The sequence below is a fragment of the Drosophila sechellia genome, chromosome 3R (genome assembly GCF_004382195.2).
Source record: "Drosophila sechellia strain sech25 chromosome 3R, ASM438219v1, whole genome shotgun sequence".
Lineage (NCBI taxonomy): Eukaryota > Metazoa > Arthropoda > Insecta > Diptera > Drosophilidae > Drosophila > Drosophila sechellia.
In genome coordinates this window covers 3,209,821-3,231,777 of record NC_045952.1, presented here as the reverse complement: position 1 = coordinate 3,231,777, position 21,957 = coordinate 3,209,821, and the positions used below count along the sequence as shown (strand labels likewise).

Sequence of the window (21,957 nt, the reverse complement as noted above, 5' to 3'; positions counted from 1 at the left end):
TTGATCCCTTAAATATTTGTCAGTTTTCCCATATTGAGTAATATTGAAGACAAAAAGTTTATTTCGTATAAAATGATATTTCCAGTTCTTCACCTCTTATTACTATTAATTTTGTTTATAATAAATAAGGAATTCACACATAATAGTAGTATTTTTTATCCTTATAATTTGTTAGGTTAAAAATGCAATATTTTTTGAGAGTATAGTTAGTTAGTGACTTTAATTTTAGGTGTAGTAAATGTTGTAAATATACATGTATTCTTGACCAGGTTTCAAAACGGTACCACGCCTACTTGAACGCCCACAATGTGCCTATTATTGGTCTTCCAGATTCCCATCGATATCACAAAAAGAACTGATTAAAGGGTATTTGATAGTCTAGGTATATATACATTTACATCTACCTGTTAAATACCGGTCAACGATTTTAGTATCCCCATTACTCTACGAGTGGACCTAAATGTTTTTGAAAGTTCTACATTAAGAAAGGTAAATCTCTTGTCTTGTAATTTGGTTTCCTTGTAGAACATGCATTGGATATGTTTTTATAAAATGGCAAAAGCCCTTTTCCGCATAAACATCATTCAGATGACGGTCGGGAAAAACTACTTCGAAATCGTTCGAACTTAGAATCTTCGGCCAGGATCACGAAAGAGTGAGCTGGGGCTTATTGAAACCCCCTATCCTTAGTCCATTCGTAATCTACGTGCTCGTGAACACTCTATTAAGTTCACACACTTGGAATGATAGGTATTATTAGCGGGGATCAAGTCTAGCTTGCTAAATCTCGCGATTCCACTTCTTTGAAACGTAATCTTGCTTATGTGTCTTGTGGCGAAGGAAGTTTAGTTAGGCTGGAAGTTTCCCCTGATCATGTCGCCGTCTGGGTCTGCGTCCATCCTATATCAACAGTCCACGTACTTTCCTCATATGTGGCGTGTCCCAGCTCGAGCACGAACGCATGTGAAATTTCCTAATTAATCCAAATATGAATATTACGTCGAGTTCTTATCTCGGGTGTACCTTCTAGTGACGAGCCATCAGGTATTGGACAATGCTAGTCGTTGCAGGCAATCCTGCCATTCCATGAATGAATTCGCGTTCGCCGGCCAAGTGGTTACCATATCTAATTATTTTATAACTTCCTTTCATACCGGTTATGAGTGCCGCATTGCCCTAGGTAGGTTGCAGTTTACGACCCGTCGGGCTGTGAGACGATTGCGTGGAAATACCGGCGCTCATTACTTAAAGAATCTACTGCGGAAAATCGCAGGCGGCTGCAAGCCCAAGTCCAAACCTACGCAAATAAGCTGGTGAATTTTACAGCATCGCCACCCTCAAGCCAGCCCAATCGGCTATCTACCTGACACCCGTCCACCGAGCGATCTATGCAGATCACAGGATAGTCCCTGCTCACGGCAATCCCAGTTTATGAATGAATTTACTAAGTGAGCTGAGTCGTGAATGAAATGTTCTCTGCGGACCGCGTTTTATGGCCGGTTCTCCATATGCATAGGTACTAACAAACCCACAGCATACCAGCCATGCCGCTGCACTCATTAGCATCGGTCGAACAATGCAGTTGGACGTAATCCAAATGATTTCCCTTTTGTTCTAAATGGCAGGAGAGGAGGCATAAGGCGCTAGGCCTGCGGAATGCACCTTCCCTAGAAAGCAGATATCTTTTAGGAAGTTAAAATCGCTTTGGCCCAATGACAGCAGTGTTATACTCCTTTCGAAAACAAAAAAACGAAAATATTTCGTTCAATTCCGCAAATCGTACTTTCAATTTTTGCATCGAAATCATTTTTATGATTATAAGCTATATTCTTCGTTCTCTTGATCAGAATTTGAAAAGATTTCGAAATTACTTCAGGTATCTGTCGAAGAATATATAGAGGTATATAATGCATGTGGCTGAAAAAACAGGACGCATACATATATTCATAATTTAGAGATGTTTGTTGACTCGAAAATAAGATTGAACTCAGAACACAGCTCCTAATACTATCGTGGGGAATCCTTAGAGGTTATGTACAACATTATGTAAATAGCATTTCCCCTTTAACTCAAATTCATACAGAAAACTGAAGTGGAAAGTAAACTCAACAGAAATGCATGCGAAATACTCTTTAAGCCAATAATATCAAGCTATGTTCAATCGGCTCAGTCAAACAAATCGCGTTCTGAATTAAAACATTAGGTGTAGCAACGCACATTCAGCCATTGTGCCTTGTATCTTTTCTCGTAATCTGCAGCCCGAATCGCGTTAGGGCAAACACCTCCACGAGCCAGTAAAGTTTTGCTCAAGCACCCCCAGAGATAAAGATAAAGTTTAGGCGAACTGTACCAACTGAACAACACGCTCAAGCCCGGCAATCTCCGCAAATCCTGCCCAGCTGCTTGGGCCGCACTTTGCATATTCGTGATGTCGCGGACCCACCCTTGAAAAAGCACTTAATTCAATAATAAATTGCTGGCACATCGGGCACAGGAAACCCGAACCGCAGATAACCGAATTATACATTTGGAAAAGTATCTGTGCCTGGACGGAGATTGGAGATTGGGATTGGGGGAGTGGGCCAAGCCAAGCCCAAAGCCAACCACCCGGGAGGCACTGGGGCATGGTCGGTGGGTGGGTAAGAGTACCATTCATAACTTAACCGTGAAACGCAAATGCTCTGCTTAAAGTTGCGCCCAACTCGGAGGCACTGCGCTGCTGGGATCGCCTGGGCACAGTATATGTGGTACGGAGTGGAAAGTGTAGAAAGCGCAAGTTGGGAAAGCTGCCCGCCACTCGGCCGGGAGTTCGATTTTCCGGGCCGGGAAAACTACGCAGGACTACACGCACACGCCAGCCCCTTATGTACTTCCGCTGCGAGTGTGTGTGTGAGCGGGCCGCCATTGTTGTGCCCTCGAAACCGAACCGAACCGAATCCGTGCCCGTTTCTGAAAGCGAAACCCACCCCGGAGCATCCCTCTCGCTCGCACATCCTCAGACAGACAAATAATCGATGAATGAAGCGACCCTCGGTGCGTGTGCGTGTGCGTGTGCGGGTGAGTGTGTATGTGCGTGCGTGTGTGTGCGTGAACGCAGGACGAATGACTGCCTGGGTGTACGAAGTGTAGGTAGCCAGAGTCCTGGGTTTAAATTGAGAGGCGTCGGGGCGGAGAGCTCAGTTCGAGTCGAGATCTCGCAGCGCACACACAGCTCCGCACAACCAAATCAAGTCCAAAATCAGAATCTCAAGTGTTCCATCCAAGTGCTTCAGTGTCGCGAGAGAGCCATTTAGACCTTCCATTAAAACTATATAATCGGCTGCGAAATGTCGACGATTAACCTGCATCCCCCGCAAACCTACTCGCGCCTTTTCCGACCCTGGGACACTCAGCGCCAGGCGGCGACCTCGGCGGCACCCAGGACAGTGAAGCAGGAGCCGGAGGCCATTACCATCAAGACGGAGCTGGCCAGCAGCAGTTTCGGCCACGACTGCGACAGAGACTTCTCCTCCACATCCTCCTCTGCGTCAAGCAGCAGCAACAGCAGCAAGTCCTGCTACGAGGAGGCCCTGAACCACAGCAGCTACACCCGCACATCCACGCCGCTGCTGGACGCCGCCCCGCACCCAGGCTTTTCACACCCGCAGTCGTCGCCGTTGGACGCGCACGCCGCCGGCACCGCATCCTTGGCTCCGCCAAGCCAGCACGCTCCATTCCTGTCGGCCGCCAGCGATCTCTACTACGCTGCCGCCGCCGCAGCAGCCGCTGCCGCCTCCACGCCCACTGCCGTCCCGGGCTTCGGCATGGACCCGTTCACTATGGGCCTGATGGAGCAGGAGTACGCCCGCGTGATGGCCGAGGATGCACAGTTGAAGGCGCTCAACAGCCGCAAGCAGCGGCCGAAGAAGTTCAAGTGCCCCAACTGCGACGTGGCCTTCTCCAACAACGGCCAGCTGAAGGGCCACATCCGCATCCACACCGGTAAGTCGACCAGAATACATCTGACCCCGAGAGTCCCACTCACTAATCTCCATTCTGTCCTGCAGGCGAACGCCCATTCAAGTGCGACGTGAACACATGCGGCAAGACCTTCACCCGCAATGAGGAACTGACGCGTCACAAGCGAATCCACACCGGACTTCGGCCGTATCCTTGCAGTGCCTGCGGAAAGAAGTTCGGCCGACGCGACCACTTGAAGAAGCACATGAAGACGCACATGCCGCAGGAGCGCCAGCTGGGACCGTCCATCTTCGTGCCCATGTACCCATACCTTTATGGCTACTGAGAGGGGAATCCTGGCGAGCTTTCCCCGCGACACGTGATCCTGCACTCCAGCGATCTGTAAAGCGCTTGCACGCTTTAAACAAGCACTACCGAACCGAATCCAACGAATCGAACCAAAACGCCAGCCAAAACTGCCTAGCCAATCGTGGACAGAACTACCTCAGCCGTACCTGGCGCAATGTGGCGCACTCACCAAACCCAATCAATGCTATCTTTGGACCTCGACGATATATGCAAATATTGAGATATTTATTTTTTAACGCGTATTTACACTCCCAGCTACGTGACTGGTTATGATATTCGGCACATGTGTAAATAATCCCTAAGTGATCCTTTCTCATATGCTAAGCGATTAAGAAATTTAAGAGATACCCGGATGTACGTCTAAGTTACACTTAAGCTGATACTTAAAGCTGATCGCGGTTACCAGATACATACGATTTATACACAAAATTATACGATCATAGTTAAATCTGAGAGTTGCATTATACGATTTATGTTTACAACACAAAATACACAAGAAAAACCATACAAGAAAGTCCTTTTATATTTCAACGAAATCTATACGCTATTACCTGGGCGGCAATGAAATGTTAGGAATGAGGCGAAGTGTGCATAAAACTTGCAGTTTTGTTCCCCAATTATTTAATGCATTAGTTCCATTACGAGCAGTAAGGAGCTAGAGGCCAAGAACCATATCCTTTACATGTTAATGATCCACTGTCACTTCCCGTTAACCAGATCCTGCGACAAACCGCTCGTCATGCCGCCAATATCAAAGGCAAATCGGAAATCGCATTTGCACTGTCATAAAAGGATTAGAAAGCACAAGTCATTTGGTCCGAGTATCCAAATTTCATTCACAAATTAGCCAAAATGAAACAGCAGCCCAGACAAGCTGAAACCGACCGAGCCGCGACAATGAGCAGCAAGGAAATTAGGGAAAAGTGCATTCGGTTCGCTGGCAATCTTTCCCACAGTCCTCTTTCGATCCAGATGTGCCCACGTAAATTCGCCATTACTCAGCTGACAGCTTGCGTCATTCATACGGACAATGAAGTGGTTCACCTGAGCAAAGAGACGGAGACACAGTGTCTGCGACAAGTCGAAAAATTACCTATGTGTGTTTTTGTTCGGAATTCGTTGTGCGAACTGCGATCGATTCCTGGTCACTATCAATGCCACTTCTACGAGCGGACAATGGGTGCAGTTTATGAAAGCGGCTCTAGGTGGACGGACACCCAGCTTCCCGGACAATCGAAAATTTGTCCGCTTGATAGGGGCGTGCAGTCCTTACATTACCTGTCCCCTACCTGCTTATTGTTCCTCCGGGCCTGAGAATATTTTCATATCGGCCAGACAGTGCGACGTCGTTCACATCGCACAAGTGACACAATGATCTATGCCCTCCCCATTCGATCCTTTACAATTGCGACTATTTGCTCCAGATACACAGTGCACCTTTAACTTCTGGAGACCACTCTCTGCAACAAGTTCAAACAATCATTTCTCAAGATAGTGATAGTGATAGCTGGCAATTAATAAGAAGTTTGGATTGATCGACGAGGGAATTCGGTAAGCCTGGATTCCTAACCTAAAACACATACATGTACATATTCTTGATCAATCTCTCTAGGCATGTCCATCCGTCCCACAGTGGTTCCCCCATAGGCCAAAAATCAAAAAATCCATCACAACAAATTTTTGATCGAAACTTGCATGTCATTTTGTCCTGTGAAAATATTTTGATTAAACTAATTATTTTGTGTATTTTGTGAACGTCTTTTCTATGTTTAGTTAAAGTTTAGTTATGTTCCCCCCAAAACCCGCCAATGTGAGTATAATCTGTGTTTTCTTTATTGTTTTAAGATAATAAAATCGTAGAGTTTTGCTGCCGTAAGTTGCAGTTTTGTGTATTGTCATGAATAAAGAAAAGTTATCTTACTTTTTTCAATATCAGATTTATGACGCTATCACTACTATTCCTTTATGTTTGTGCTGCTGCTGTGTTTTTGTCATTTTTGTTTTGTTTATAATTATTATATTGTGTATATATTATATTCATTTTAAAGATCTTTATATTTATTATTCATTTTATTTTTATTTTTATTCATTTTATCTTCTTCGTGCATTTTTTTCGAATTTGTTTTCATAGGCGCTTCTTATAAGTGTGTATTTTCACGCATGCATATTTTTGAGCTTTGGTGCACAGAAGAAGGCTAAGTATGCAGAAAAAGCCCAGGACGTCTAATGATGGAAATACTACTAGGAAATTTTTAGCAATCCTGATATGTCTGCCAATTTAACAGGCCTTGACAAAAACTTGATTATAAGATGCTCATCGTTTTGCAAGCCGTGTCAACGGTCTACAACATAAGTCAGTCAAAGTTCAGACTTCTGATTGAGAAACGTCCTTGGTTGTTGTTATTAAATGAATGACAAATTTTCATTCAATATTGTTTGCAACAAAATGATTTTTCAAACAAAATCACATAACAACATGTTGTGCTAAGTTTCAAGTGTCTACATAAACTAGAAGTATTTTTGGCCGCTTTCCCCATACAATAGGAACCACTGTGCGTCCGAACAAACGTCGAAACCACTGGGCCTGTAAGAATTAGAAGGTGGAATAATGGTATTATTCTTGAGTTTTTATTATTGATGAATAAAATTGACTTCAATTTGCATATGTATATCATATAATATATCAAAAAGTAGAATCATTTCGATCTGGTGTTTTATTTATATGTAACAGATATACACGTATTTGTGGTTAGTACAACCTTGATAATAACCAAATCGCAGATTCCACATTTTACAATTGATAAAAATGCAGAACAGCATTATTGGCCAAAAAGTACATCTCGATTTTTATGCGCTTTAAAAATAATGATGCTAATTCACACGCATCACGTTTGCAATAGTGGTCAAAAATAAAACTTTACGAAAAAAGGCTGAAAGGCTGATACTTTAAGAAAAAACAATGTAGATACATTTTCGATCTGGCCATGTCCGTATGAACGTCGAGATCTCTGGAACTATAAAGGCCAGAAGGTTGAGATTAAGCATAGAGATTATAAAAACATAGAAGCACGCCCACTTTAACGCCCAGAACGGCCACGGCCACAATTTTGAAAAATGTTTTGATATTTTTTGATTTTTTATTAGACTTGTAAATTTCTATAGGTATGACAAAAAACTTTTTGCCACACGTTAGTTTTAAGTAAAAGGGTTTACAAGATTATTTAAACTCTGGGTAACAGGTAGAAGCAAGTGTTTAAGGCCATACAAAGACCTGCAGACATTCTAATTGGAGATCAGTAGCCTAATCGATGTGGCCATGTCCATCTGCCCAGCTAAAGACCTCGATCTCGGGAACTATTTAAGCCGTTTAAGTTATGATTAAACGGGCACTCTTTAGGAAAATACCAAGGCGGAAGTATGATTCCTATATAGGTAGCCACAAACCAAAGACACTAGACACTAGTGTCTTTGTACAAACATGATGCCCGAAAACTGCGCACTCCCTCTAGCTAAGTAACGGGTATATGATAGTTGACTCTTGGTTTTTTTTAAGTGGTTTGTCCAAAAACTGCTTATTATTAAATTAGCCAAGTTTCAAACATAATCTCTAAAACGTAATTTTAATATTCAGCCTGCGTGGCTCAACAGAACGTTAAAGGCACCATTAGGTAATGTTTTAACAATTATGAATACAGCAAAATATTATCAACAAATTGAACGCAGTTACAGTATAAAGTCTAGAAGTAAGGAAAATACTCGTAATAATCAACGAATCGTTTTCCACGAATTTATAATTTAAACGTAAGATATCTCAAAATTACTCTATATTTTCCCAATAATACTGCATTGTTGCACAGACAATATGAGATCCAAAGAAATTATTTCCTAACAAGAAAGTAGTTTGGCTATCTATTACCTCCTGACATCGTGAAACAATGTGGGACACTGACCATTCATAACCACAAAGAGGCCAAACAAGAGTCAAGATTCCTCGGGTGGTCCGCAGAAAGTTCGCAAGGAGCTAATTGCCAGGACTATCAGAGACACTATCCTGCCCACCCAGAGCGCCCATGCCGAGGAATTGAAATGTCCTTTGTATCACTAATAGAGAAGTATACGGGCCATAATTTCGCAATGCCACAATAGGAACTGAAATAGAAGCAGTGCGAAAACCCAAAGATCGCAACGGGCAAAGAGTGCGTCTAATAAAAAATGGAGTCGGCTACCTTTCCCAGCGCCAGTTCTCCGCAGTCGAGTCAGTGCTGTGATGACTGTTTCATTTTCATCCCCTGGCCCAGCAACCCTCATCCCTTGTGGCTTGCACAGGGATGAATGAGAGCAAGCGGGACAGGACCCACCCGAGGGCAGGAGGGATAGAAGCCTTCTGTCCGACGTGTCAGAGGATCCATTTAATTGGGAAATTTATTGGCCGTCAGGAGCAACAGCCCCTGATTTCTTCAGCCTGCTTGTTTTGCGGTTCTGGAAATGCTATTCAGATGCGTAGCCGAGTTCTGCTCTATAAAAAACTAACGTCCAATTCATGTAAACAAGCGGACCGAGAGGGAGTTGTCGCCTCCGTCCCCAGCAGTAAACGGCATCGACGTGGGTGGTGACCACTGGGGTATTTCTATTGATAAGTTCCTGCATTCGATTACCAAACTTTCCAGTTAATTATGTTTGCATAGGTTCCTCTGGCATTTTGGAGTTGCTCAAGAATCCCAGTTTGACGATATTCCTCCGGCTTTAGCGGGTTGCGATCGTATTTTCCAGGGGTCTGCCCGCAGATCCTAGGCGGAAAAGTGGGTATGTCCCGAAACCGCTAAACGACGGTTTATCTACATAAACACTCACAATAAGTTGATTGTCCGCTTCCTAATCTCGCCGAGCTCGAGCTCGCCATCTAATGAGCCCGTACTTGCACGGTGTCTGAGCATATACGCAATTTGCGGTCCAATCCTAACGCCGCGTCTTGCATAATGCCTTTAATACACAGATAGTGGAAACAGAAACAGACTCGCCTGGGTTGCCCAAATACCCACACGTGGTCCTAAGCTGTTTACCTAGGTAAGTCGCGGGCCAGAAAGATCAGGGAGAGTCTTGAGTTTTTTGCCTGTTGTTCGTCGCCAGCAAAGGTGGCATCGATCGAGAATCAATCAAAAACGCGTCCATAAAACTTGCGCAATGTCACTGCATCACACCGAAAACCAACCAAAAACACCCGAGAGTTACCCAGCAGGACATCGGGCCAAAGGCAAACAGTAGGTGGTGCCGGAAGTGCAGGGCCGTTTTCCCATCAACATGAGCCCTGAAAACTAATTAAACTAATGATGACATAATTGGCTCTATCTGCAGCAGCCGAAGGTGTCGCGTTCTTTGTGGGGACTCACAAACCGTCAGAGGTCCCGGAAAAGAAATAGATATATTCATTTACTCTCACAGAAAATAGATAATTGATTTCTTTGCGAAATTGAATGCAATGACACTTGGATTTTCACTGTGCTCACTGTGAGGTCCAGGCTGTTTCCGACCCAAGAAATGTTTTGACGTTTGGGAAAAGGCAAGATTCTTGGACAATTCATCAGCGATCAGACACACGGACCTTTTTTACTTTACTTCTTCTTGGAGTTCCTGGATTTTAGCATGCGGAAGTGTAGCGTGTGCTCTTCCAACGAGCTAATTCCCACTTCCCCTTGGAGGTGGCCCCGGTCTGATGGGCCAATTAGTAAACAAAGCGCTCGAGTTTTATATTTTTAACAATGACTGTTGTTGCTTTATTTGTAAATATGCACATAAAAATACTTGGCTGCCGATGGCAGTAAATACACGTTATAGAAAAATGACATTCGAGTGTGTGGACGTATGTATATATATAAAAGGTTTATAAATATGGGTAGGTGTGGGCAGTGCTGTGCGCTTTGTCTTATTCCGATCAAAGATCGACAGGCCAGTCAGGCGAAGTCATTGTACGCTTTTTTAAACGAATATACCATGAATTGAAATGAGTATATAGACGGCCCTTGTTGTTGGCAAGGTAAAGGCATCATTAAGTAAGGCACAAATACTTGAGCCACTGAGATTACTAGGTGTCGCTGCTCGTACGTTTGCCAAGCAGCTTTGTAGAGGTTCATTTGGGAATCCTTCTCGTCTTCCTTAGTACAGCATTATGGCGGCCTTGTTTTTATCGTCACTTGGCGCCTCCAGCCATTGGCGGTTGCGGAGGTCGCGTCGCTGGGCGTACAGCAGGATGGCGACATTCAGCAGCACAACGATGGTGGATACCACGACCAGGTAAAAGCTGTAACCAAGATAAGCCAGTCCATTGCTGTACCAGTGCTGCTGCTGCTGCTCCGTTAAAAGAACGTTGTGTATAAAGTATTGGTAGAACTGCACGAGCCAAGCCACAAACGCCACTATTTGCGCCCCCGCAGCGCATATGTTGGAAGTCAAGAGCAGAATCATTGTGCCTCCTCTTTTGGACGCAGAGGCTGACTTAAGGACAGCAGCGATGGCGGCCACAGCGCAGGCCAGCAGTCCGAAACCGGTGCCCAAGGTAGTAAGTAGCCAGAGCCAGAAGCTGGTGTCGTCATTTTCTGTCCGAACAAAGGTATACACTGAAAACACGGTGTGAAATAACGAAGGTTAATGGCGATTGCTTAAACCATTTTATATTTCATTTGCATCTCCAAAAGCTTTTAAGTTTCCACGACGTTTTTCTTCTATGTTGCATTTTTGTGGCTCGTAATACAATACCCTAGCAAATTTAAATCTTTAAAACCCAAATTTGAACAATATTATCTAAAAGCAATTAAAGCAAGTCTTCGCTTCTAATATATTTTTTGCGCAAAAAATTTCAATATCGTAAATAAATGTAACTTCCCCTCAGCTCACAAGTTTGCTCATTAATTGTGTCACTTAAGTGATTATTAATAAGCAAAACAAAAACCATTTTAGTTCTTACAATTTAATTTTTAAGCATATCTTTAGGAGTTGCAAGATAAATAGATGTAATCGAAAAATACAAATATTTAAATTTTCGATATGTATGGTTTGGATATATTGCACTGATCATGAGTATATATTTGGGTATTTAATTAATCAACAAATTTAAAAGTAAATCTATTTTCAACAACAGACTTGCCCAGTTTAAAGTTAGTATCTCTAGGTATTAAAATAATACATGCCCCAATAACCAGCACATTCTCCCAATTGTATATCACTCAGAAAGCGTTCCAAGAAGTTTAAAGAGCCAAATTCACGATGCAGGTAATGAGAAGATCACCCTATGGCTAGTTTTCCCTGCTATCCAGACTACTTTGATTGCTCACCATCAACCGAATTTGTGCGGATTCCGAATCCGGGATTCAGGTGGTAGTTGCCGAAGAAGAGTCCGAAGTTGAATTCACCCTTGGCGTCCGCCGAGTTCTTGCGGCGTGGAGTGGCCCGCACCCAGTGATTAGTGGTCATGCTGACGAGCAAGAGCCCAATAGCCAGGCAGCTGCCAAAGAAGGTGGAGAAGACTAACGCCCGTGTGTGCAAGCTCATCTTGATAATGCGGATGGAAGACCGGTGGGTTGGGTAGAAGGTTATGCTGTTTTCACCATTAAGAAATGTCTAGGGCCAGACTTCAGCTGCAGCGAAGAAAGTTGCTAGGACATGTTAGTCAGCGGAGGACGCAAAGCCAGTGGCCTTGCGGCGTATTGCTCACCCTTTTATGATTATGTCGGCGGGATCAATTGCAAATATAGTCTTTGTTCACGGAACAACTAATTGTTGCACAGGTAAACAATTGATGTAAACTGTTTTGCCTTTGTTTTTTCTCAGAAGAGAAGACTGAACTGATATTTTTTCTCAAAGAGTACGGTAGCATTAATTTGGGATTTGGTCTGGCAACCACGGCCCGTCTAGTATATTCGATAACGATACCATTCCCATACCAAAATGGATCGACAACCCTGGTTCCCTGCAAAAATAGCGCGAAGTTTTTGTGTTTACGGCGGTGAAAAAATAGTGGATTTCGTGTAAATATGAGCAGTCGCAAGCACAGAGGCTCCGAAAACATGGAAAATTTGTGCCCGGTGACCAGGTGAGTTTTCCTTTGCTTGGGATGTGGCTTCAAGCAACGGACCGCTGAACTGCTCGCGTGACGTCACACGCGCCACAAGTGTTCAAACGAGGTCAAGAAAGTGACTTATTGAAGTGCAGGGTTCTTGACCCATGCCCTTCTGCTGATGAAGCACGATCGAACTGCACACTTTTAATCAATGTCCGACTATTGCAGAAAGCGCTCGACCAATAAGAACCCCGTCTCTGTTGTGGGCGCTCTAGTTTCCACTACGAAGTCATCGCACTACGAGCACCCTTCCTCGCCCTCGGCACTAACTTTTGAGGCCCTAGAAGAGATGGGAATCGGAATGCTAGATTCCGAAGAAAGCAGCTCCTCAGCCCTCTCGGCCATTGCTTTGGCGGTTAGTGCCACCAGCGACGACAACTCAAATGAGACGACCCCGTGCGCCAGTGTGCCGCGCATGGTGCACCAGCACACGCAGCGGCTAAGCATGGGCTCTACGGGGGATACCACACTGGAAATCCCAGCTGTGGAGGATTCACTGTCGATGTCCCGTCAATCGGCCGAGAAGCTGCAGATTCTGGCGCAGGCTAAGCGCTCGGCGTTGGGTTCTGAAGGTAGCAGCAATTCAAACTCGCCCAGCAAACGTTTGCGCAACCCCCTGGCTGCAGTCACCTGTAACAACCAGATTGATGGGACTGCTTCGCTCAATTTTCAGCAATCAACCAGCAGGTTGGCGCAAGTTCGCCAGGCAAAAAAGCCGTCGACATCACAGATCACAACCCGAATGGTGGAAACGGACAATTTCTTTGTGTTCCGTACCCCGGTAATGAGTGCCCACATCAGCAGCGGCATAAACTACTTTGAAAGACTTTCAGACGAAATACTACTGGACATCTTTAAGTGGCTCCCGAAGAAGACGCTGCTGCGCATGGCTACCGTTTGTCGACGCTTTAACCGCTGCTCTCGCGATGAGACTTTGTGGACAAGGCTAGATTTGGGTTTGCGGACAATTAGACCCGGTGCCCTCGAGCAAATTGTAAGGCGGGGAGTCCTTGTAATACGTCTGGCCCAGGCTAGTGTAAGTAACATCTAACATTATGTTTTCGGGAAACAAGAGCATTGAGTCGTCTAATCTTCGTACTGTAGATCCAGGAGCCCGCATTTGCACCATTAACAGAAGGCTTTAGGGCCCGATTACAGTATCTTGACCTGAGTATGGCTTCCATCACCCGAAGCTCACTGCTGACACTATTGTCCCACTGCCGTCAGCTAAAGAAAATAAGCCTAGAGAATATTGAGCTCGATGATGCCATCTGTGCAGAGATTGCAAAGAATGAAGCTTTGGAGGCGGTCAATCTGACTATGGCTAGTGGCCTGACGGCCAACAGTGTTCGCCTGATGATGGAGTCACTTACCAACCTAAGCAGCTTAAACATATCGTGGACTGACCTAAGTGCGGATGCTGTTACGGCGTTGGTTACCCACATTTCCCCCAACTTAATTCGGCTCAATATCGCAGGCTGCCGCCGCGTTTTGTTTGACTCGCGTAAGTACTTCCCATCGTCTTCAATGATCCCTTTCCTTATTGTTTTAAATTAATTTTTTTTAGATGTTGCATCTCTGCAAAAACGGTGTCCTCAGTTGTTGGAGCTCGATTTATCTGATTGCAATAGTCTAACACCAACAGTCATTACTGCAATTATGAAGTTCAAGATGCTGGAATATTTGTCCGTCTCCCGATGTTATCTTATTCCTGCAACCAAATTTATGTAAGATTTTTCCAGCAAGCGTCCGATTAATCTCTACCCAGCCATTATTGTTGCAGTGAACTTAAGAGTATGCCCTCGCTAACCTATTTAGACATATTTGGGATGCTGTCGGACACTGCAATGGAAGTCCTTGAGAAACAACTACCAAAAATGGGTATAAACAAGTTTATCCACAGTTCGGTATCCCGCCCGACTGTTGGCACACGACGCACATCCATTTGGGGTCTGCGCACGCGCGACTAAATCTCGACTCTGCTGCATCCGTTACCATTTGAATTTGTTTTGCTGCGTGAGTCACCCGTAACGCAGTTCTTTTATTCTCAATTCAACAACATAAATAATCACATTCAGCTGTTCTTATTTTTGTGCGTTTGGTCACTGATCCGCTTCGCTAAGGGGCTCCACTGGTTTCTCCCATTCCCATTCCTCCCAGTTGACGCAGTTCTTGAGACTATCCATGAATCCTGTTTCGCTGGGACACTTAATTTCAATGGCTGGCTTGTTAAGTGTCTCACACTTCCAGTACGATGTGGCATCCCAATTGTTGCGGAAAACTGCAATGTCTAGCTCGGCTTGGGTCTTGCAACCCGGCTGTCCGTCACCATCATAGGCAAGGGCAAGGCCGCACGAAATCACGAGTAGGGAGGTTAGAGCGAGCTGAACCTTCATCTTTCAAAAAATGGTCTATGGTCTACTGAAGTACTCGAAACCTTTTATAGTTACATAGTTGCAGCGGTATAGTATACAAGTGCAGCTACTACCAGAAAATGCTTTTATAAATTGGCATTAATGTAAACACTCGAGAGAGGAAGGAAAAGATAGCAGTGCTTGCCCTTGACTACAATCTGTGCAAACTAAAAAAGTTACAATGAGTCACGCAATTTTCCATTTCAAAATTCATTGTATTTATACTATTTTAAATATTTAAGAAAATAAAAAAACAAAATCATTAAGGAAAACGACAAATATGTAAAAGATAAATACTTTCAATCTAGTTTGTAATCATATTTATAAGAACAAGGTTCGTATGGGACAGCCTGCCAAATTTAAAGATTCTGCAATATAAAAGTAAACTAAAACAAGAGAGAACACTACAGTCCAATTGCCCGACTATCCGATACCCGTTACTCAGCTAGTGGGAATGCGAACCCGAAATTTCATCATTATTCAGGGATATCGATAGATATTGGGGAAAAAAATCTGACATTTTAAAATTGTTCAAAGGTGTAGGCGTGACCGGTTTGGAGGCTTTAGGGCGTTAGAGTGGGCGTCGCAAAATGGCGCTGCGTCTTTGTCTCTAGAATTTGTATGTTTCTCCACCTTCTTACTTTTATAGTTCCTGCCGGCGGACATGGCCAGATCGACTCGGCTATTAATCCTGGACAAGAATATACTTTATATGGTCAGATGCGCTTCCTTCTGCCTGTTACATACTTTTCATCGAATCTAGTATACCCTTTTATTTTACGAGTAACGGGTATAAATATAAAACTGAAAACCTATCTGCAACTATTTCGGGACATCCCTCCAGTTGGTAATATTTTTTATATATTAACGAGAATTTAAAGTGCGTTGAAAATATAAAAAATTATGTTGGTGATAGTATGTTTAACAGGGTGGGGTGGACATTTCGGCGTTTTCCACATTAGACATATTTGTGCCAAAGTCAGTATTTAATAGTATTTAACTATAACTTGCCTTTTGCCTTTGGTGTGAATAGACTATTAGCCAAAGAGTAAACATTCGTCCATTTTAACTCACTTGTCATCGATGTTGGCCAATACGTGACAACATCGATAGTATCGATAACTATCAGCTTCAGGTTCGCCTGTATTTCACTATTTTGCTTCCCACACGTAATTTCGGAATTTGCCAGAAAAACACTGATCTGCTATTGATCTTAGGCCACAATTGCGCGTTTAAGTCGAAAAGACACTTTTCGGCTTGCAGATGGACGAAGACTCAGCTTCGATACAGCTGGGGGATAGGCGTCTCTGTAACGCGGTCGATCATGATCTGCCCCCAGGGCCACCCGGCGTCGACGAGAAAAGCGGAAACGAGAACTGCGAGCCCAGGAGCAGTGGGTCCGGAAAGCGTGGCAAGTCGAATTCCAGGCGCCGTTCCACATCCCGTGGTCGGTCGGATTCTCGCAACACCTCGCCGTCAAACACTCGCCGAAGGCATTCCGTGTCCCGCTCCCTGACTCCACCGCGTCGTCGGTACGATTCGCCCGATTATGGGCGGTACTCCCGACGCCGCTTTGATCGTGATCGGCGACGCTCCCCCGAACGCCGGCGCTCTCCGCCACGTCGGGGACGCCGGTACGGACGATCCCGGTCTCGCAGCATGTCGCCCCGACGGGGAGGTCGCTGGTCGCCAAAAAAAAAACCGTCGTCGCCGCCAGTGCCCCCTCCGCATGTAGGACCACATCCTCAAATGACCCCTGGCTATGGAGCTATGGCCGCACATATCTACGGATCATACGTCGCTCCACCAGATGTCTACGGTCACCAATATGGAATGCCGCCTGGCTCGTTTCCACCTCAGGGACCGGGGTACGGTATTCCAGGTCCTCCGCCTGACCAAAGCTCTTTTGGCTCTGGCTATGGTCCGCCTCCCACAAGTGCATGGGGCGTAAACGGTACGTTTCTAGACGTTTAATGCCAAAAGCCCTTTATTTATTAAACGTATTATTCCTTGCAGAGTACGGTCAGCAGGTTTGGATTAACCAGCCTATTTCTGGGGTCCCGCCATCCACTTCAGACTCCCTGATCCAGCCGCAGAAGGCCCGCGAAACTCTCTCTGACAAGCAAATAGGCGAGGAGCAGACGGTGCCAGCGCTTGAAGGCGCAGGTTTGACGCCTCAGGATGGTAAGTGTGGAAATGAATTACAATGTGATCACTACGAACATTCACATGCAAACCTCTCACATTATGTTTTATTACTGTTGTCATGATTACTTGTAATTGTAACTTAATTGCGCGCAAAAGAATTGCATACCAGAAATTACCAAAAGTCTAGGGTAAAGATCAGATCAGTCAAAATCTAGAAGTACACGCGCTGCAAGAACTAACCAAGACCAACCCGAGCGAGGGTCTCGAAATGTTAATTCGTTTCAAATAGAAAATGCAATGTTTCCGTTTTTGTGTGGCAGTAGTCGAAACAAACAATTACGCCAACCTGGACGACCGCCGCCCCAACTGGCTCTTCACTCAACGAGGACTGGCAGAACAAGCAATCACGGCGACTGCATCCGAGTGTAATTAGCCGATGAAATGCACTCGAGAATGCATTTGTAAATGAAATTTTAACTATTATTAATCTGGGAAGAATATTTATTAATTATAACTTATCTATTTATCCCCCATCTATATACCGTCGATCGGCAGCTGTGGCCCAAGAAGCGGAGAAACAAAAGGACGAGCTCAAGAAACAGCGGGCAAACTACGTCAAAAAGGTAACGCTGCTCAAGAAGGAAATGAAAGTACTTAAGGACCAGCGCGAGGACCTGGCAGCAGGCGATGCCCCACCCTCACCAACCACAAAGAATTTCATCGAAGAAAACGACCGCCTGCAGGTGAGTTGGAATCCCAAACCCTTATCTGTTAGCCATTCTAAGTAACCTGTTTTAATCTTTTATAGATGCAAATTAAGAAGAAACTCGACACAATTGAAAACGTTATAGATATGCTGAACGGAATAATTGGCTACGAAGATGTTGATGATGAACCGTCTAAGCAAAAGTCCCATGGCAAGGCTCAGCCGGAACAACAGGATAGCCGTTCGCACTCCTCCAGTGAGAGTTCCGCAGATAGCTCGGAATCCAGCTCATCATCTAGTACTGCCTCCGATTCGTCATCCGATAACGAGGACGGAGAAGAGACAGGCGGCGCCGTAGGTAGTCCAACCAATCGACTAAAGCACCGCGCCATAAAATCGATGAAGTCGAAGCAGCTTTATGGTGAAACGAAGACAGTGCCAACCCAAGCACAAAATTACAATTTTGTGTTTTTCGATCCCGAGCAGCATTGGTGCGAGAGCTGTGGAGTTTTCCCAAAGTCTGCTCGAGACTATTTAAAGCATTTGCATGCCGAGGAACACATGAATCGAGAGACCATTGAAACTCCGTGGCATGTGGGTATTGACCACGATCCCTTTCCCACATTCGAAAACGCACCTGCGAAGCGCGTCCCCGTGAGGGGCATGCAATTTCTGGTGCCGGCTAACGCTTGGTTTTGCAAGCTCTGCAGTGTTTGGATTGGAGACTTGCACTGCGCTTCTGCTCATCTCAAGTCTAGGCTTCACTCCAATAAGTATCAGGTGAGTAGTAATATACATCTTTTAAAGCTCTTAAGAAATATTTACACAAATATTCTCTACCATGCTTATGTAGGGGCTTGTATTTAATTAATACAAAATATATAACAGAAAAAGATGGAGCTGGTGGAAAGAAGTAGTTTCAATTGCTCCAATTGTCAACTTTTTATTTTCTGGTGTAAAGTTGGCGTTTACCTTTGTGTCAATTTATTTATTATCGAATCAGCTAATTTTTAAAAGGTTAATTCCCCATTTCCCTGCCAGCTAGAAAATTTAATGGTAAGATGGGAATGTGAATGTAAATGAAGTAGGCTACATGTGCTTTAAATATGTTGTTAATACTTATGTAATATTACCACAAGGATAAGTTAACAATAAATAAATGGAAGCCTATAGAGGCATGTCCGTTTGTATTAACATCGAATTCTTGGGAACTATAAAAGCTACATAAGCATGCAGATTCTATTGAGGTTTTCGTGGCGTAAGTTTCTTTTAGAACATTGTCACGCCCACTTTAAAGGCCATGAACGGCGCATTCTCTGATACTATGTTTTGATATTTGACGCCCAAAAACTGTCTACCAGTTACTCGTAGAGGTCGAAGATCAAGATCAATAGCCGAGTCGGTCTGGCCATGCCCGCCCGCACGAACGTGTGAAATGCAGATTCCAGACAGAGACGCAGCTCAAATTTTCCGGATGTTGCAACCAACCCACAAACCCCTCAATACTGCCACGCGCACGTTTTAAAAAATTTTATTTTTTATCGGTTTATAATTTGCCTTGACAATTTCTATCGGTATACCAAAAACATTTTGGCCACGCTCCTTCAAAAAATTGGAATTTCTCGTTCCACTTCCACTGAGTCACCTTTAGCGCCCACTCTTGTCAAATGGGTCTTCCACTTACCTTTCTCGTATATATTTTATAATTGCCTTTATTAATTCTTCGCCTCATGCAATTATTAGCCTGTCAATTTTGAATATTTTATTAATTTTTATACTCTTGCATTGCAGCAATATTTAAATCAGAACCCCAACTATGAAATGGAGTGGCAAACAAACCGTGAGCGGGCCATGAATCAACAGAAAGACCACGATGATGCCAAGAATAAAAAGACCAAGAAAGACGAGGACAAGGCGTCCAAAAAAAGGAAAAAAAAGAGGTAAGGGTATAAGAATAATTTACATCCATATTGTATTTTATATTGGTTTTGTCTTAACGAACAGCGGGGACAAAAAGAAAAAGAAACGCAAGCACGGAAAGAAGAGCAAGCGAAGTACAATCGATGCAAACAGCACATCGTCGTCCTCTGGGAGCTCTTCGTCGGAAGAGGATAATGGACAGCAACCAAAGAAAGGTCGTACCGAACAGCAACCAATTAGTCAATCAGAAAAATCGATTAATGCAGCATCAATACGCGTGGCCATGAGAAAGCAGGAAAGCACACCAACAAATGTGAAGCCGGAAGTGCCTTGTCAGCCTGTGGTGCCGCCACCGCCACCGATCATAAAGGATTCCACAGTTCCTTCAGGACGGGGTAAATGGACTTCTGCCAGTGTCGAAGACCAAAATAAGGATCAAAAGAATCGGGATGATACCATGCTCAAGCAATGGAATAATGTGCAGCCTGTTATAAGTGAGAGTGAAAAAAAGTTGTTGGAGCAGCTTAAAGGAAGGCTGAAGGACAAAGGAGCCCGCGACCAGAACAACCACAAAGTAGAACCAACAGAAGCAAATGATGAAAAGTTAAGGCGGGGTGGAGGACGTCATTCTCGTTCACGTTCTAAGCGGCGCAGCTACTCTCGAAGCCTAAGTGGACAGGAACGATATCGGCGGGAACGTGAGCGAGATAGAGACCGTGGTCGCAGGCGTCGCTCACGCAGTCGTGGCCGACACTTCTCTCGTTCGCCCATAAGATCCAGCCGGAGAAGTCGATCCCGTGAGGGCCGAAGTCGACGTAGTCGTAGTCGCTCTATTGAACGGGTAGAGCGTCCCGTGGTCAAGCATTCCGAGTTTCGGCCCCGTACTGTGCCGGAACGCAAGCAAACTGATATAAAGCGCGACAAGAAGGATGCAGAAAGCAAGTCAAAGTCATCCAAGCCCAGTAACAATACCTTGCCTGGAGGCAAAAAGCTACCTTTCATCGGTAAGATGCCAGTATTTAAAAAGCAGTCTGTTCCAGCTTCCAGCTACGATGCTTCTGCTGTCTACACCAATGGCTGTTTGGAGGCACCACCTCCACCGCCACCTCCGTTGGGTGGAGCGACGAGTCAGGTAGCTCTGCGTCAACAAGCACCGACAGCTGCGCAGATTCAGATGGCAATGATGGAAGATGCTTTTGGCAATGCTCCCCCATTTCATCCAGATGCGGGTATGATGGTAGATTACGATGAGCTAATGCCAGATCCCGTCCAGTTCGCCAATTTAATGACGAGCTGCCCACCTCCTCCGCCGCCTGGAGAAGGCTCTGAAGGTGACGCTCATGGCCCTGAGGATGGCGATCAGCATGACAACGAAAACCACGAGGACGTATTGCCCCCAGGCATTGATGAAGCTGAATCTGACCTGGTACCGCAACCGTTAGACACTGCGGCACAATCCCGCGACGGGGAACTCCCAAAGGACCTGGTCGAAGCGCTTGACATAATATTCCCCAGCGACGGAGCGATTCTGGAGGCATCAAATGGAAACAGTGAAAAGCAGGAAGATGTGACTATCACCACCATTGTTGAGGATGACGCTGTGCTCAGTGTGATTCATCTTCAAGATTTAGCTAAAGAGGGTATTCACCTTGTAACTATTAATGAAACAGAGGTCTCTAAAAAGTCACCTATTGAAACATCGGAGAAGAATGAAAAGTTACAGGATTTAAATGGCAAATCTGACGCCGGAGTAAACATAAAACTGATTGTCGCAGAGGATATCCCAATGCCGAATTCGCCTCCAGCTGAGCCGCCATTTGACGATGAGACGAAAAGCAAGGCCATCCAGAAGCAAGCTGATATCTCAGAAATACCACAGCCGGCTGTATCGCCTTCGGACAGTGAGAAGCTTCGTCGTCAGTCGGAGCTTGACGAGTTGGCTATGCTGGGAATCGACAGCAGTGACATGGCGGCACAGTGTATGTAGAAACGTGTATATGTATATCATTCATTTTTTTAATTAAATTAGAAACTCCGATATATGGGTCTTAAATGAGTTCTACATTATTTTTTCTATATATGTAAATAGATGCTCTGTAAGATTTGAGTTGACTTGGATAAGGCGAAAGGCAAGTCCAGACGCCGGATACACGGACAAACGAATCGAATAACACGTCAAGGAGCCCCATTAAAAGGATCAGTTTTAGATTTTAGTTTGGCACCTGTGTATGAGTGTTTTTGACGGAATGTTTTAAATAAATGCGCATATATGTATGTAATATATGTAAGAAGGATCCTAAAAAACGTTTGATTTATATTAATTGCTTTGACACATTAAAAAACTATATAAA

The 21,957-nt window shown here is 44.5% G+C and overlaps 5 protein-coding genes and 1 long non-coding RNA gene across 9 annotated transcripts; 4 read left to right on the top strand and 2 right to left on the bottom strand.

Annotated features, from left to right (window-relative positions):
• Positions 1-3,158: 3,158 nt before the first annotated feature.
• On the top strand, positions 3,159-4,813 carry LOC6613814 (Krueppel-like factor 16). The gene is made up of 2 exons (XM_002038247.2): positions 3,159-3,981; positions 4,047-4,813. Exons 1-2 carry the CDS (start codon positions 3,327-3,329, stop codon positions 4,283-4,285), a joined length of 894 nt encoding a protein of 297 aa, XP_002038283.1. The 5' UTR covers positions 3,159-3,326; the 3' UTR covers positions 4,286-4,813.
• An 805-nt stretch (positions 4,814-5,618) lies between these two features.
• LOC116801562 lies at positions 5,619-6,057 on the top strand. Its single transcript, XR_004362089.1, has 2 exons — positions 5,619-5,859; positions 5,921-6,057. It is a non-coding gene; the product is annotated as an uncharacterized LOC116801562 (long non-coding RNA).
• A 3,986-nt stretch (positions 6,058-10,043) lies between these two features.
• Positions 10,044-12,143, bottom strand: LOC6613813. 2 transcript variants are annotated; one of them, XM_032721277.1, is made up of 3 exons: positions 12,014-12,143; positions 11,634-11,954; positions 10,044-10,919 (listed from the first exon to the last, which is right to left on the bottom strand). In XM_032721277.1, the coding sequence occupies exons 2-3, from the start codon at positions 11,848-11,850 to the stop codon at positions 10,459-10,461; spliced, it is 678 nt and encodes a 225-aa protein (XP_032577168.1). In that variant the 5' UTR covers positions 11,851-11,954; positions 12,014-12,143; the 3' UTR covers positions 10,044-10,458. The 2 variants fall into 2 exon arrangements, with proteins under 2 accessions (XP_032577168.1, XP_002038282.1); XM_002038246.2 differs by having other exon boundaries at positions 11,634-11,936.
• An 89-nt stretch (positions 12,144-12,232) lies between these two features.
• LOC6613812 (S-phase kinase-associated protein 2) lies at positions 12,233-14,491 on the top strand. Its single transcript, XM_002038245.2, has 5 exons — positions 12,233-12,391; positions 12,587-13,454; positions 13,523-13,922; positions 13,986-14,145; positions 14,202-14,491. Exons 1-5 carry the CDS (start codon positions 12,333-12,335, stop codon positions 14,386-14,388), a joined length of 1,674 nt encoding a protein of 557 aa, XP_002038281.1. The 5' UTR covers positions 12,233-12,332; the 3' UTR covers positions 14,389-14,491.
• Positions 14,422-14,833, bottom strand: LOC6613811. Its single transcript, XM_002038244.2, has one exon. It carries the CDS (start codon positions 14,812-14,814, stop codon positions 14,521-14,523), a length of 294 nt encoding a protein of 97 aa, XP_002038280.1. The 5' UTR covers positions 14,815-14,833; the 3' UTR covers positions 14,422-14,520.
• Positions 14,834-15,956: 1,123 nt separating this feature from the next.
• LOC6613809 (zinc finger matrin-type protein CG9776) lies at positions 15,957-21,900 on the top strand. 3 transcript variants are annotated; one of them, XM_002038242.2, is made up of 7 exons: positions 15,957-16,786; positions 16,849-17,016; positions 17,536-17,723; positions 17,789-18,466; positions 19,478-19,626; positions 19,691-21,585; positions 21,696-21,900. In XM_002038242.2, the coding sequence occupies exons 1-7, from the start codon at positions 16,096-16,098 to the stop codon at positions 21,704-21,706; spliced, it is 3,780 nt and encodes a 1,259-aa protein (XP_002038278.2). In that variant the 5' UTR covers positions 15,957-16,095; the 3' UTR covers positions 21,707-21,900. The 3 variants fall into 3 exon arrangements, with proteins under 3 accessions (XP_002038278.2, XP_032579608.1, XP_032579609.1); XM_032723717.1 differs by lacking the exons at positions 15,957-16,786; positions 16,849-17,016 and adding an exon at positions 17,205-17,405; XM_032723718.1 differs by lacking the exons at positions 15,957-16,786; positions 16,849-17,016 and adding an exon at positions 17,339-17,441.
• Positions 21,901-21,957: the final 57 nt, after the last annotated feature.